The sequence below is a fragment of the Parasteatoda tepidariorum genome, chromosome 8 (assembly GCF_982258835.1).
Source record: "Parasteatoda tepidariorum strain Cologne lab strain chromosome 8, Ptep-v5.0, whole genome shotgun sequence".
Lineage (NCBI taxonomy): Eukaryota > Metazoa > Arthropoda > Arachnida > Araneae > Theridiidae > Parasteatoda > Parasteatoda tepidariorum.
The window spans coordinates 79,184,168-79,197,213 of NC_141762.1; the positions used below are offsets into that span (position 1 = coordinate 79,184,168).

At 27.1% G+C, this 13,046-nt stretch overlaps 1 protein-coding gene across 3 annotated transcripts in view; it reads left to right on the forward strand.

Moving 5' to 3' along the window:
- Positions 1 to 13,046, forward strand: part of LOC147806471 (very long chain fatty acid elongase 7-like) — a 43,868-nt gene that overhangs the window by 30,209 nt on the left and 613 nt on the right. For all 3 annotated transcript variants that reach the window (XM_087169223.1, XM_087169222.1, XM_087169221.1), the window contains one exon: positions 959 to 1,095. In XM_087169223.1, the coding sequence (XP_087025349.1) occupies positions 959 to 1,095 (137 nt within the window). The remainder of the gene's footprint in view (positions 1 to 958; positions 1,096 to 13,046) is intronic.

The window sequence follows — 13,046 nt, forward strand, 5'->3', positions numbered from 1 at the left end:
TGTCTAGCGAAACTAGCTCTTTTGTATTCGGAAATAAGAGCTCCATTAAAAATTATTAAAAAATAGGCTTTTTAATAACGAGGTGCGGATTAGATTTGTTAAAGAAAATTGAGGAATGGATTTCTGAAGCATTGCATTTATCATCGCTATTTAAAAAAGTTAGATAAAGTTGGAATCTTGACTAATTTTATTTGTTTATTCTCAAAAAAAAAAAAAAAAAAAAAAAAAAAGAGAGAGAGAAAAAATGGAATTTCATAAATATGCCTAGTGGCTAGGGGAAATTTTTCGACAAGAGAAAATCTTTGTGGGGTCACAGTCACCACCGTGACTTTCCATCCCTTGACCTGCCCACCAATTCGTATGCAATGACACTTTCTAATCAATACATTGGCTATAACTAATTAAAAAAATGTTTATTATTAGCTTTATATTTAATGTAAATAAATAATTTAAAGATTGCTTACAAATATTAGGGATAATGTATAAGATATAGTAAGAAAAATATCTTTATCATTTCTTATCTGCAATTTTTCGTGAAGCAAAAAATGTTAAAAAAGCATATTTACGTATTCTATAATGTTAACACGTAAGTTAATGTATTACGTTTTTTAGTTTAACTTATTAAAATTTTGAAAATAATTAGTAAAGCTAACATGTAATTACCAATTACTGTTCTTGCAAATGAATAAATGAAACATTCTCAGGAAGAAATATGAATCTGCCGATAACTTCTTTTATATGATAGCTTTAGAAATAACTTGGAAATTAAAATATAATGAATTTTTTATACTTGTTTTGCTGGGAGACACCGTTACGTTTCTCGATACATAGGCATTCTATAGAATATCTCGGTATTTCACATTTTAATAACAAGGCAAAAATTGAAAATTTCAATGATGTTTTAAAAAAGAAATTTTATACTGGAATGATAATGTAAATATGTTTCAATTCCTTTCAGCGTACTACGCCATCGCTGCATGCGGTATTAACTTGATAATTCATGTCGTAATGTATTTATATTACGGATTAGCTGCCATCGGTCCTCACATGCGAAAGTATTTATGGTGGAAAAAGTATTTAACTCTCCTGCAGATAGTGAGTAGACATACCTTTATTTTAATTTCAAAAACAAGTAATATATAAAATAAGAATTTAAAGTCAATTCCGACTTAAGTCAACAATTTTTTTTTATTTTAGTTACTTTTTTATTAAATAATTAAAAACTTTTCTCCCCGATAAAACTAAAATTAATTAATTAAATTTAATTAATGAATGATTATTTGAAAAAAAAACTGTATTAACATCAAGAGTCATCCACAACAAGTTTAAAAAATGCATTTGAACTTGAGGGAATGAATAAAAAGTATTTAATTAACGATTGGAAATTTGAACAAGATATATAAATATATCTAGGGAAAGTGTGAACCAATTGCAGGAATTGAAGAAAGAAAAGTGCGTGGTATCAGACAGCTATAAAAGTATAAATTTGGTGACGTGGACGACACCTGCTACCACGTAATTTTCTTTATTGAATTTATCTGACGCAGCGAATATAATATAATTAAATATTTAAATGTGCGCAATAAACTATTGTTTGTTCAAATAGTTTAAAATTATCACTGATATTATCTTTAAAATATGTGAAAAACTGAATCGCTTATAGTAAAATTTAAAACGATGAATAACGCTTAACTAATCAGAAAATTCAATTTCGTTTTTCGCTCATACTTATTTAATTAATGAATTAATATTTAAAAAAAAACTGTATTAACATCAAGTGTCATCCACTACAAGTTTAAAAAATGCATTTGAACTTGAGGGAATGAATAAAAAGTATTTAATTAACGATTGGAAATTTGAACAAGATATATAAATATATCTAGGGAAATTGTGAACCAATTGCAGGAATTGAAGAAAGAAAAGTGCGCGGTATCAGACAGCTATAAAAGTATAAATTTGGTGACGTGGACGACACCTGCTACCACGTAATTTTCTTTATTGAATTTATCTGACGCAGCGAATATAATATAATTAAATATTTAAATGTGCGCAATAAACTATTATTTGTTCAAATAGTTTAAAATTATCACTGATATTATCTTTAAAATATGTGAAAAACTGAATCGCTTATAGTAAAATTTAAAACGATGAATAACGCTTAACTATTCAGAAAATTCAATTTCGTTTTTCGCTCATACTTATTTAATTAATGAATTAATATTTAAAAAAAAACTGTATTAACATCAAGAGTCATCCACAACAAGTTTAAAAAATGCATTTGAACTTGAGGGAATGAATAAAAAGTATTTAATTAACGATTGGAAATTTGAACAAGATATATAAATATATCTAGGGAAAGTGTGAACCAATTGCAGGAATTGAAGAAAGAAAAGTGCGTGGTATCAGACAGCTATAAAAGTATAAATTTGGTGACGTGGACGACACCTGCTACCACGTAATTTTCTTTATTGAATTTATCTGACGCAGCGAATATAATATAATTAAATATTTAAATGTGCGCAATAAACTATTGTTTGTTCAAATAGTTTAAAATTATCACTGATATTATCTTTAAAATATGTGAAAAACTGAATCGCTTATAGTAAAATTTAAAACGATGAATAACGCTTAACTAATCAGAAAATTCAATTTCGTTTTTCGCTCATACTTATTTAATTAATGAATTAATATTTAAAAAAAAAACTGTATTAACATCAAGTGTCATCCACTACAAGTTTAAAAAATGCATTTGAACTTGAGGGAATGAATAAAAAGTATTTAATTAACGATTGGAAATTTGAACAAGATATATAAATATATCTAGGGAAAGTGTGAACCAATTGCAGGAATTGAAGAAAGAAAAGTGCGTGGTATCAGACAGCTATAAAAGTATAAATTTGGTGACGTGGACGACACCTGCTACCACGTAATTTTCTTTATTGAATTTATCTGACGCAGCGAATATAATATAATTAAATATTTAAATGTGCGCAATAAACTATTGTTTGTTCAAATAGTTTAAAATTATCACTGATATTATCTTTAAAATATGTGAAAAACTGAATCGCTTATAGTAAAATTTAAAACGATGAATAACGCTTAACTAATCAGAAAATTCAATTTCGTTTTTCGCTCATACTTATTTAATTAATGAATTAATATTTAAAAAAAAACTGTATTAACATCAAGTGTCATCCACTACAAGTTTAAAAAATGCATTTGAACTTGAGGGAATGAATAAAAAGTATTTAATTAACGATTGGAAATTTGAACAAGATATATAAATATATCTAGGGAAATTGTGAACCAATTGCAGGAATTGAAGAAAGAAAAGTGCGCGGTATCAGACAGCTATAAAAGTATAAATTTGGTGACGTGGACGACACCTGCTACCACGTAATTTTCTTTATTGAATTTATCTGACGCAGCGAATATAATATAATTAAATATTTAAATGTGCGCAATAAACTATTGTTTGTTCAAATAGTTTAAAATTATCACTGATATTATCTTTAAAATATGTGAAAAACTGAATCGCTTATAGTAAAATTTAAAACGATGACTAACGCTTAACTATTCAGAAAATTCAATTTCGTTTTTCGCTCATACTTATTTAATTAATGAATTAATATTTAAAAAAAAACTGTATTAACATCAAGTGTCATCCACTACAAGTTTAAAAAATGCATTTGAACTTGAGGGAATGAATAAAAAGTATTTAATTAACGATTGGAAATTTGAACAAGATATATAAATATATCTAGGGAAATTGTGAACCAATTGCAGGAATTGAAGAAAGAAAAGTGCGCGGTATCAGACAGCTATAAAAGTATAAATTTGGTGACGTGGACGACACCTGCTACCACGTAATTTTCTTTATTGAATTTATCTGACGCAGCGAATATAATATAATTAAATATTTAAATGTGCGCAATAAACTATTGTTTGTTCAAATAGTTTAAAATTATCACTGATATTATCTTTAAAATATGTGAAAAACTGAATCGCTTATAGTAAAATTTAAAACGATGAATAACGCTTAACTAATCAGAAAATTCAATTTCGTTTTTCGCTCATACTTATTTAATTAATGAATTAATATTTAAAAAAAAACTGTATTAACATCAAGAGTCATCCACAACAAGTTTAAAAAATGCATTTGAACTTGAGGGAATGAATAAAAAGTATTTAATTAACGATTGGAAATTTGAACAAGATATATAAATATATCTAGGGAAAGTGTGAACCAATTGCAGGAATTGAAGAAAGAAAAGTGCGTGGTATCAGACAGCTATAAAAGTATAAATTTGGTGACGTGGACGACACCTGCTACCACGTAATTTTCTTTATTGAATTTATCTGACGCAGCGAATATAATATAATTAAATATTTAAATGTGCGCAATAAACTATTGTTTGTTCAAATAGTTTAAAATTATCACTGATATTATCTTTAAAATATGTGAAAAACTGAATCGCTTATAGTAAAATTTAAAACGATGAATAACGCTTAACTAATCAGAAAATTCAATTTCGTTTTTCGCTCATACTTATTTAATTAATGAATTAATATTTAAAAAAAAAACTGTATTAACATCAAGTGTCATCCACTACAAGTTTAAAAAATGCATTTGAACTTGAGGGAATGAATAAAAAGTATTTAATTAACGATTGGAAATTTGAACAAGATATATAAATATATCTAGGGAAAGTGTGAACCAATTGCAGGAATTGAAGAAAGAAAAGTGCGTGGTATCAGACAGCTATAAAAGTATAAATTTGGTGACTTGGACGACACCTGCTACCACGTAATTTTCTTTATTGAATTTATCTGACGCAGCGAATATAATATAATTAAATATTTAAATGTGCGCAATAAACTATTGTTTGTTCAAATTGTTTAAAATTATCACTGATATTATCTTTAAAATATGTGAAAAACTGAATCGCTTATAGTAAAATTTAAAACGATGAATAACGCTTAACTAATCAGAAAATTCAATTTCGTTTTTCGCTCATACTTATTTAATTAATGAATTAATATTTAAAAAAAAACTGTATTAACATCAAGTGTCATCCACTACAAGTTTAAAAAATGCATTTGAACTTGAGGGAATGAATAAAAAGTATTTAATTAACGATTGGAAATTTGAACAAGATATATAAATATATCTAGGGAAATTGTGAACCAATTGCAGGAATTGAAGAAAGAAAAGTGCGTGGTATCAGACAGCTATAAAAGTATAAATTTGGTGACGTGGACGACACCTGCTACCACGTAATTTTCTTTATTGAATTTATCTGACGCAGCGAATATAATATAATTAAATATTTAAATGTGCGCAATAAACTATTGTTTGTTCAAATAGTTTAAAATTATCACTGATATTATCTTTAAAATATGTGAAAAACTGAATCGCTTATAGTAAAATTTAAAATGATGAATAACGCTTAACTAATCAGAAAATTCAATTTCGTTTTTCGCTCATACTTATTTAATTAATGAATTAATATTTAAAAAAAAACTGTATTAACATCAAGTGTCATCCACTACAAGTTTAAAAAATGCATTTGAACTTGAGGGAATGAATAAAAAGTATTTAATTAACGATTGGAAATTTGAACAAGATATATAAATATATCTAGGGAAATTGTGAACCAATTGCAGGAATTGAAGAAAGAAAAGTGCGCGGTATCAGACAGCTATAAAAGTATAAATTTGGTGACGTGGACGACACCTGCTACCACGTAATTTTCTTTATTGAATTTATCTGACGCAGCGAATATAATATAATTAAATATTAAATATGCGCAATAAACTATTGTTTGTTCAAATAGTTTAAAATTATCACTGATATTATCTTTAAAATATGTGAAAAACTGAATCGCTTATAGTAAAATTTAAAACGATGAATAACGCTTAACTAATCAGAAAATTCAATTTCGTTTTTCGCTCATACTTATTTAATTAATGAATTAATATTTAAAAAAAAACTGTATTAACATCAAGAGTCATCCACAACAAGTTTAAAAAATGCATTTGAACTTGAGGGAATGAATAAAAAGTATTTAATTAACGATTGGAAATTTGAACAAGATATATAAATATATCTAGGGAAAGTGTGAACCAATTGCAGGAATTGAAGAAAGAAAAGTGCGTGGTATCAGACAGCTATAAAAGTATAAATTTGGTGACGTGGACGACACCTGCTACCACGTAATTTTCTTTATTGAATTTATCTGACGCAGCGAATATAATATAATTAAATATTTAAATGTGCGCAATAAACTATTGTTTGTTCAAATAGTTTAAAATTATCACTGATATTATCTTTAAAATATGTGAAAAACTGAATCGCTTATAGTAAAATTTAAAACGATGAATAACGCTTAACTAATCAGAAAATTCAATTTCGTTTTTCGCTCATACTTATTTAATTAATGAATTAATATTTAAAAAAAAAACTGTATTAACATCAAGTGTCATCCACTACAAGTTTAAAAAATGCATTTGAACTTGAGGGAATGAATAAAAAGTATTTAATTAACGATTGGAAATTTGAACAAGATATATAAATATATCTAGGGAAAGTGTGAACCAATTGCAGGAATTGAAGAAAGAAAAGTGCGTGGTATCAGACAGCTATAAAAGTATAAATTTGGTGACGTGGACGACACCTGCTACCACGTAATTTTCTTTATTGAATTTATCTGACGCAGCGAATATAATATAATTAAATATTTAAATGTGCGCAATAAACTATTGTTTGTTCAAATAGTTTAAAATTATCACTGATATTATCTTTAAAATATGTGAAAAACTGAATCGCTTATAGTAAAATTTAAAACGATGAATAACGCTTAACTAATCAGAAAATTCAATTTCGTTTTTCGCTCATACTTATTTAATTAATGAATTAATATTTAAAAAAAAACTGTATTAACATCAAGTGTCATCCACTACAAGTTTAAAAAATGCATTTGAACTTGAGGGAATGAATAAAAAGTATTTAATTAACGATTGGAAATTTGAACAAGATATATAAATATATCTAGGGAAATTGTGAACCAATTGCAGGAATTGAAGAAAGAAAAGTGCGTGGTATCAGACAGCTATAAAAGTATAAATTTGGTGACGTGGACGACACCTGCTACCACGTAATTTTCTTTATTGAATTTATCTGACGCAGCGAATATAATATAATTAAATATTTAAATGTGCGCAATAAACTATTGTTTGTTCAAATAGTTTAAAATTATCACTGATATTATCTTTAAAATATGTGAAAAACTGAATCGCTTATAGTAAAATTTAAAACGATGAATAACGCTTAACTAATCAGAAAATTCAATTTCGTTTTTCGCTCATACTTATTTAATTAATGAATTAATATTTAAAAAAAAACTGTATTAACATCAAGTGTCATCCACTACAAGTTTAAAAAATGCATTTGAACTTGAGGGAATGAATAAAAAGTATTTAATTAACGATTGGAAATTTGAACAAGATATATAAATATATCTAGGGAAATTGTGAACCAATTGCAGGAATTGAAGAAAGAAAAGTGCGTGGTATCAGACAGCTATAAAAGTATAAATTTGGTGACGTGGACGACACCTGCTACCACGTAATTTTCTTTATTGAATTTATCTGACGCAGCGAATATAATATAATTAAATATTTAAATGTGCGCAATAAACTATTGTTTGTTCAAATAGTTTAAAATTATCACTGATATTATCTTTAAAATATGTGAAAAACTGAATCGCTTATAGTAAAATTTAAAATGATGAATAACGCTTAACTAATCAGAAAATTCAATTTCGTTTTTCGCTCATACTTATTTAATTAATGAATTAATATTTAAAAAAAAAACTGTATTAACATCAAGTGTCATCCACTACAAGTTTAAAAAATGCATTTGAACTTGAGGGAATGAATAAAAAGTATTTAATTAACGATTGGAAATTTGAACAAGATATATAAATATATCTAGGGAAATTGTGAACCAATTGCAGGAATTGAAGAAAGAAAAGTGCGCGGTATCAGACAGCTATAAAAGTATAAATTTGGTGACGTGGACGACACCTGCTACCACGTAATTTTCTTTATTGAATTTATCTGACGCAGCGAATATAATATAATTAAATATTAAATATGCGCAATAAACTATTATTTGTTCAAATAGTTTAAAATTATCACTGATATTATCTTTAAAATATGTGAAAAACTGAATCGCTTATAGTAAAATTTAAAACGATGACTAACGCTTAACTATTCAGAAAATTCAATTTCGTTTTTCGCTCATACTTATTTAATTAATGAATTAATATTTAAAAAAAAACTGTATTAACATCAAGTGTCATCCACTACAAGTTTAAAAAATGCATTTGAACTTGAGGGAATGAATAAAAAGTATTTAATTAACGATTGGAAATTTGAACAAGATATATAAATATATCTAGGGAAAGTCTGAACCAATTGCAGGAATTGAAGAAAGAAAAGTGCGTGGTATCAGACAGCTATAAAAGTATAAATTTGGTGACGTGGAGGACACCTGCTACCACGTAATTTTCTTTATTGAATTTATCTGACGCAGCGAATATAATATAATTAAATATTTAAATGTGCGCAATAAACTATTGTTTGTTCAAATAGTTTAAAATTATCACTGATATTATCTTTAAAATATGTGAAAAACTGAATCGCTTATAGTAAAATTTAAAACGATGACTAACGCTTAACTATTCAGAAAATTCAATTTCGTTTTTCGCTCATACTTATTTAATTAATGAATTAATATTTAAAAAAAAACTGTATTAACATCAAGTGTCATCCACTACAAGTTTAAAAAATGCATTTGAACTTGAGGGAATGAATAAAAAGTATTTAATTAACGATTGGAAATTTGAACAAGATATATAAATATATCTAGGGAAATTGTGAACCAATTGCAGGAATTGAAGAAAGAAAAGTGCGCGGTATCAGACAGCTATAAAAGTATAAATTTGGTGACGTGGACGACACCTGCTACCACGTAATTTTCTTTATTGAATTTATCTGACGCAGCGAATATAATATAATTAAATATTTAAATGTGCGCAATAAACTATTGTTTGTTCAAATAGTTTAAAATTATCACTGATATTATCTTTAAAATATGTGAAAAACTGAATAGCTTATAGTAAAATTTAAAACGATGAATAACGCTTAACTAATCAGAAAATTCAATTTCGTTTTTCGCTCATACTTATTTAATTAATGAATTAATATTTAAAAAAAAACTGTATTAACATCAAGAGTCATCCACAACAAGTTTAAAAAATGCATTTGAACTTGAGGGAATGAATAAAAAGTATTTAATTAACGATTGGAAATTTGAACAAGATATATAAATATATCTAGGGAAAGTGTGAACCAATTGCAGGAATTGAAGAAAGAAAAGTGCGTGGTATCAGACAGCTATAAAAGTATAAATTTGGTGACGTGGACGACACCTGCTACCACGTAATTTTCTTTATTGAATTTATCTGACGCAGCGAATATAATATAATTAAATATTTAAATGTGCGCAATAAACTATTGTTTGTTCAAATAGTTTAAAATTATCACTGATATTATCTTTAAAATATGTGAAAAACTGAATCGCTTATAGTAAAATTTAAAATGATGAATAACGCTTAACTAATCAGAAAATTCAATTTCGTTTTTCGCTCATACTTATTTAATTAATGAATTAATATTTAAAAAAAAAACTGTATTAACATCAAGTGTCATCCACTACAAGTTTAAAAAATGCATTTGAACTTGAGGGAATGAATAAAAAGTATTTAATTAACGATTGGAAATTTGAACAAGATATATAAATATATCTAGGGAAAGTCTGAACCAATTGCAGGAATTGGAGAAAGAAAAGTGCGTGGTATCAGACAGCTATAAAAGTATAAATTTGGTGACGTGGAGGACACCTGCTACCACGTAATTTTCTTTATTGAATTTATCTGACGCAGCGAATATAATATAATTAAATATTTAAATATGCGCAATAAACTATTGTTTGTTCAAATAGTTTAAAATTATCACTGATATTATCTTTAAAATATGTGAAAAACTGAATCGCTTATAGTAAAATTTAAAACGATGACTAACGCTTAACTAATCAGAAAATTCAATTTCGTTTTTCGCTCATACTTATTTAATTAATGAATTAATATTTAAAAAAAAACTGTATTAACATCAAGTGTCATCCACTACAAGTTTAAAAAATGCATTTGAACTTGAGGGAATGAATAAAAAGTATTTAATTAACGATTGGAAATTTGAACAAGATATATAAATATATCTAGGGAAAGTGTGAACCAATTGCAGGAATTGAAGAAAGAAAAGTGCGTGGTATCAGACAGCTATAAAAGTATAAATTTGGTGACGTGGAGGACACCTGCTACCACGTAATTTTCTTTATTGAATTTATCTGACGCAGCGAATATAATATAATTAAATATTTAAATGTGCGCAATAAACTATTGTTTGTTCAAATAGTTTAAAATTATCACTGATATTATCTTTAAAATATGTGAAAAACTGAATCGCTTATAGTAAAATTTAAAACGATGACTAACGCTTAACTAATCAGAAAATTTAATTTCGTTTTTCGCTCATCCCTATTTAATTAATGAATTAATATTTGAAAAAAACTGTATTAACATCAAGTGTCATCCACTACAAATTTAAAAAAATGTATTTGATTTTGTGTGGATGAATAAAAAGTATTTTAATAACGATTGAAAATTTGAGCAAGGTATAGGGACAGTGTGAACTAAGATTAGGAATTGAATAATACAAGGTTAACCTAAATGATTCTCCAGTTTTGAAGAAACTATATTTATTTATAGCACACATCGTGATACATGGAAAGACAGGTGAAACGATACATTTACTACTCACTAATTTTCTGGGACATACTAGAATACGTCATGATATGTGGAAAGACATATAATATTTAAAACGACGCATATACTATGCACTAAATTAAAGGGACATACTAGAATACGTCGTGATATGTGGAAAGACATATAATAATTAAAACAACGCATATACTATGCACTAAATTAACGGGACATACTAGAATACGTCGTGATATATGGAAAGACAAATAATATTTAAAACGACTCACATACTATGCACTAAATTTAAGGGACATACTAGAGTACATGGAAAGACAAGTGATACGTGGAACGATACATATACTACTCACAAAATTTCTGGGACATACTACATGTGATCGCTTGCACTCTTAAACAACCCGTCTTAGGGTTCAATATCATGTTTCTACCAATGTCCGTAACAGCAGCAGTGTTACCTTTTCTACAGTGATGAGAATACATAAACTTTGTCCTTCACAAGTTTGCGTACCCTTAGCGCAGTATCCCAACAATGAAGGAACACTGCTATGATTGACATTGATCAGAACATTCTGTGGAACCTATAGACTGAACTGGTTTGCTTTTGAGATGCCGAGTGACAAAGGGTTCTTTCATTGAACATTGTAGTATGTACCAGAAACAGGACAATCTTTATCATAGCATCATCCTCACACGTCTTCATTGTAGACATTAACTTATCTACTATCATTAATAATATCATCATTATCATTATCATCATAGATATATTATTATCCTGAGATCTTTATTGATCAATTCGTGATAATAAAAACAGTTTCTTTAAAACTGGTTGATAGGGTGAATTTCTTAGACTTAGTCTGTGATTTGTAATATTTCAAGATGTTCGTCATAAACCCTTCACCTAACTGATAGTTTGTATAGCGACGCCTCTAAAATTAAACTCTTTACTCCACACTTTTTAAAATATTCTAATAATAATTATTTTCATTTGCAAGATTAGTCCAGGATTATGGGAAAATTTTAGAAAAAAAAAATATCAGTTACAATTTTTGAGGGCGGGAGATTTTTTGTCAACTTTCTTTACATAAGAGAAGATTGAGAGCAATGATATAAAATATTTTATTAAAATTACCATACTGTGTAAAAAAAAAGAAGGTAATTTTATAAATTTACTGATATCCAACTTAAATTTAAACAATGGAATCTTTGTAACAATAAACCCAAAATCACGAAAAAATCAAGTAAATACTGAATTATAAGAGATGAAAAGAACTGGACATTCAAAGCGCACTTAATAAACAACAAATCAATTAACCATCTTACCGAGATGGCAACAGGTGCCAAACTAAAGAAGCTACTTTCCGGAAAATACCGCGCCCTTCAACGTTTAAACTAGATCAGACTGGTGGTCAAATCTTTTTCCTTACTAAGACAAGCAGATGGGTGAAGCAATTTTAACTCTCTTTAACTAATTTTAACTCCCTTTAATTCTCAATTTTAACTTTAATTTGAATTTAAATTATGGAAGACAGCAGAGAAAATTTAATTCAAACTTAGCTTCACAGCTATGTAGAGGGGAACAGTGTAGGGCTTAAAGGAATTTCAAAGCATCAATTTCTTTGTTCATATTCAAATAAAATCTCAAGCGAAAGGGATTGAAGAAGAGGAAAGTCAGAAGAAAGGGATGTCGAATATCGTTAAAATTTTGATCTTGTTTATTTTTTATGATGTAAAAAGAAGAAAAAAACAAAAGTTTTTTTTAATATATAATATTTATAAGAAAGCAATAAATTTCTTAAAAAACAGAAAAAAATAATCAAAAACTCAAAATGTTACAATACATAATTTATGAGATTTGTAGATGTTCTTCAACTATTCGAGTAGGCTACTCTTTCTGATTCAATAAAAAAAATAATTTCAAATGAAAAATAATTATTTTCAATTTTCAATGAGACAGCAACTTTAGTTCACATAAACGTTAATTTTAAAATACGTAATCTAAGATATAATTATTGTTTTAGGTTGTACTACTATTTTTTATAAGTATTATCTAAGATATTTCAACCCTCCGTAATAAAATATAAATTTATAATGTTCATAATGTATTACCACAAATAATGTGTTTTATGTTTTCTAATGCAACTA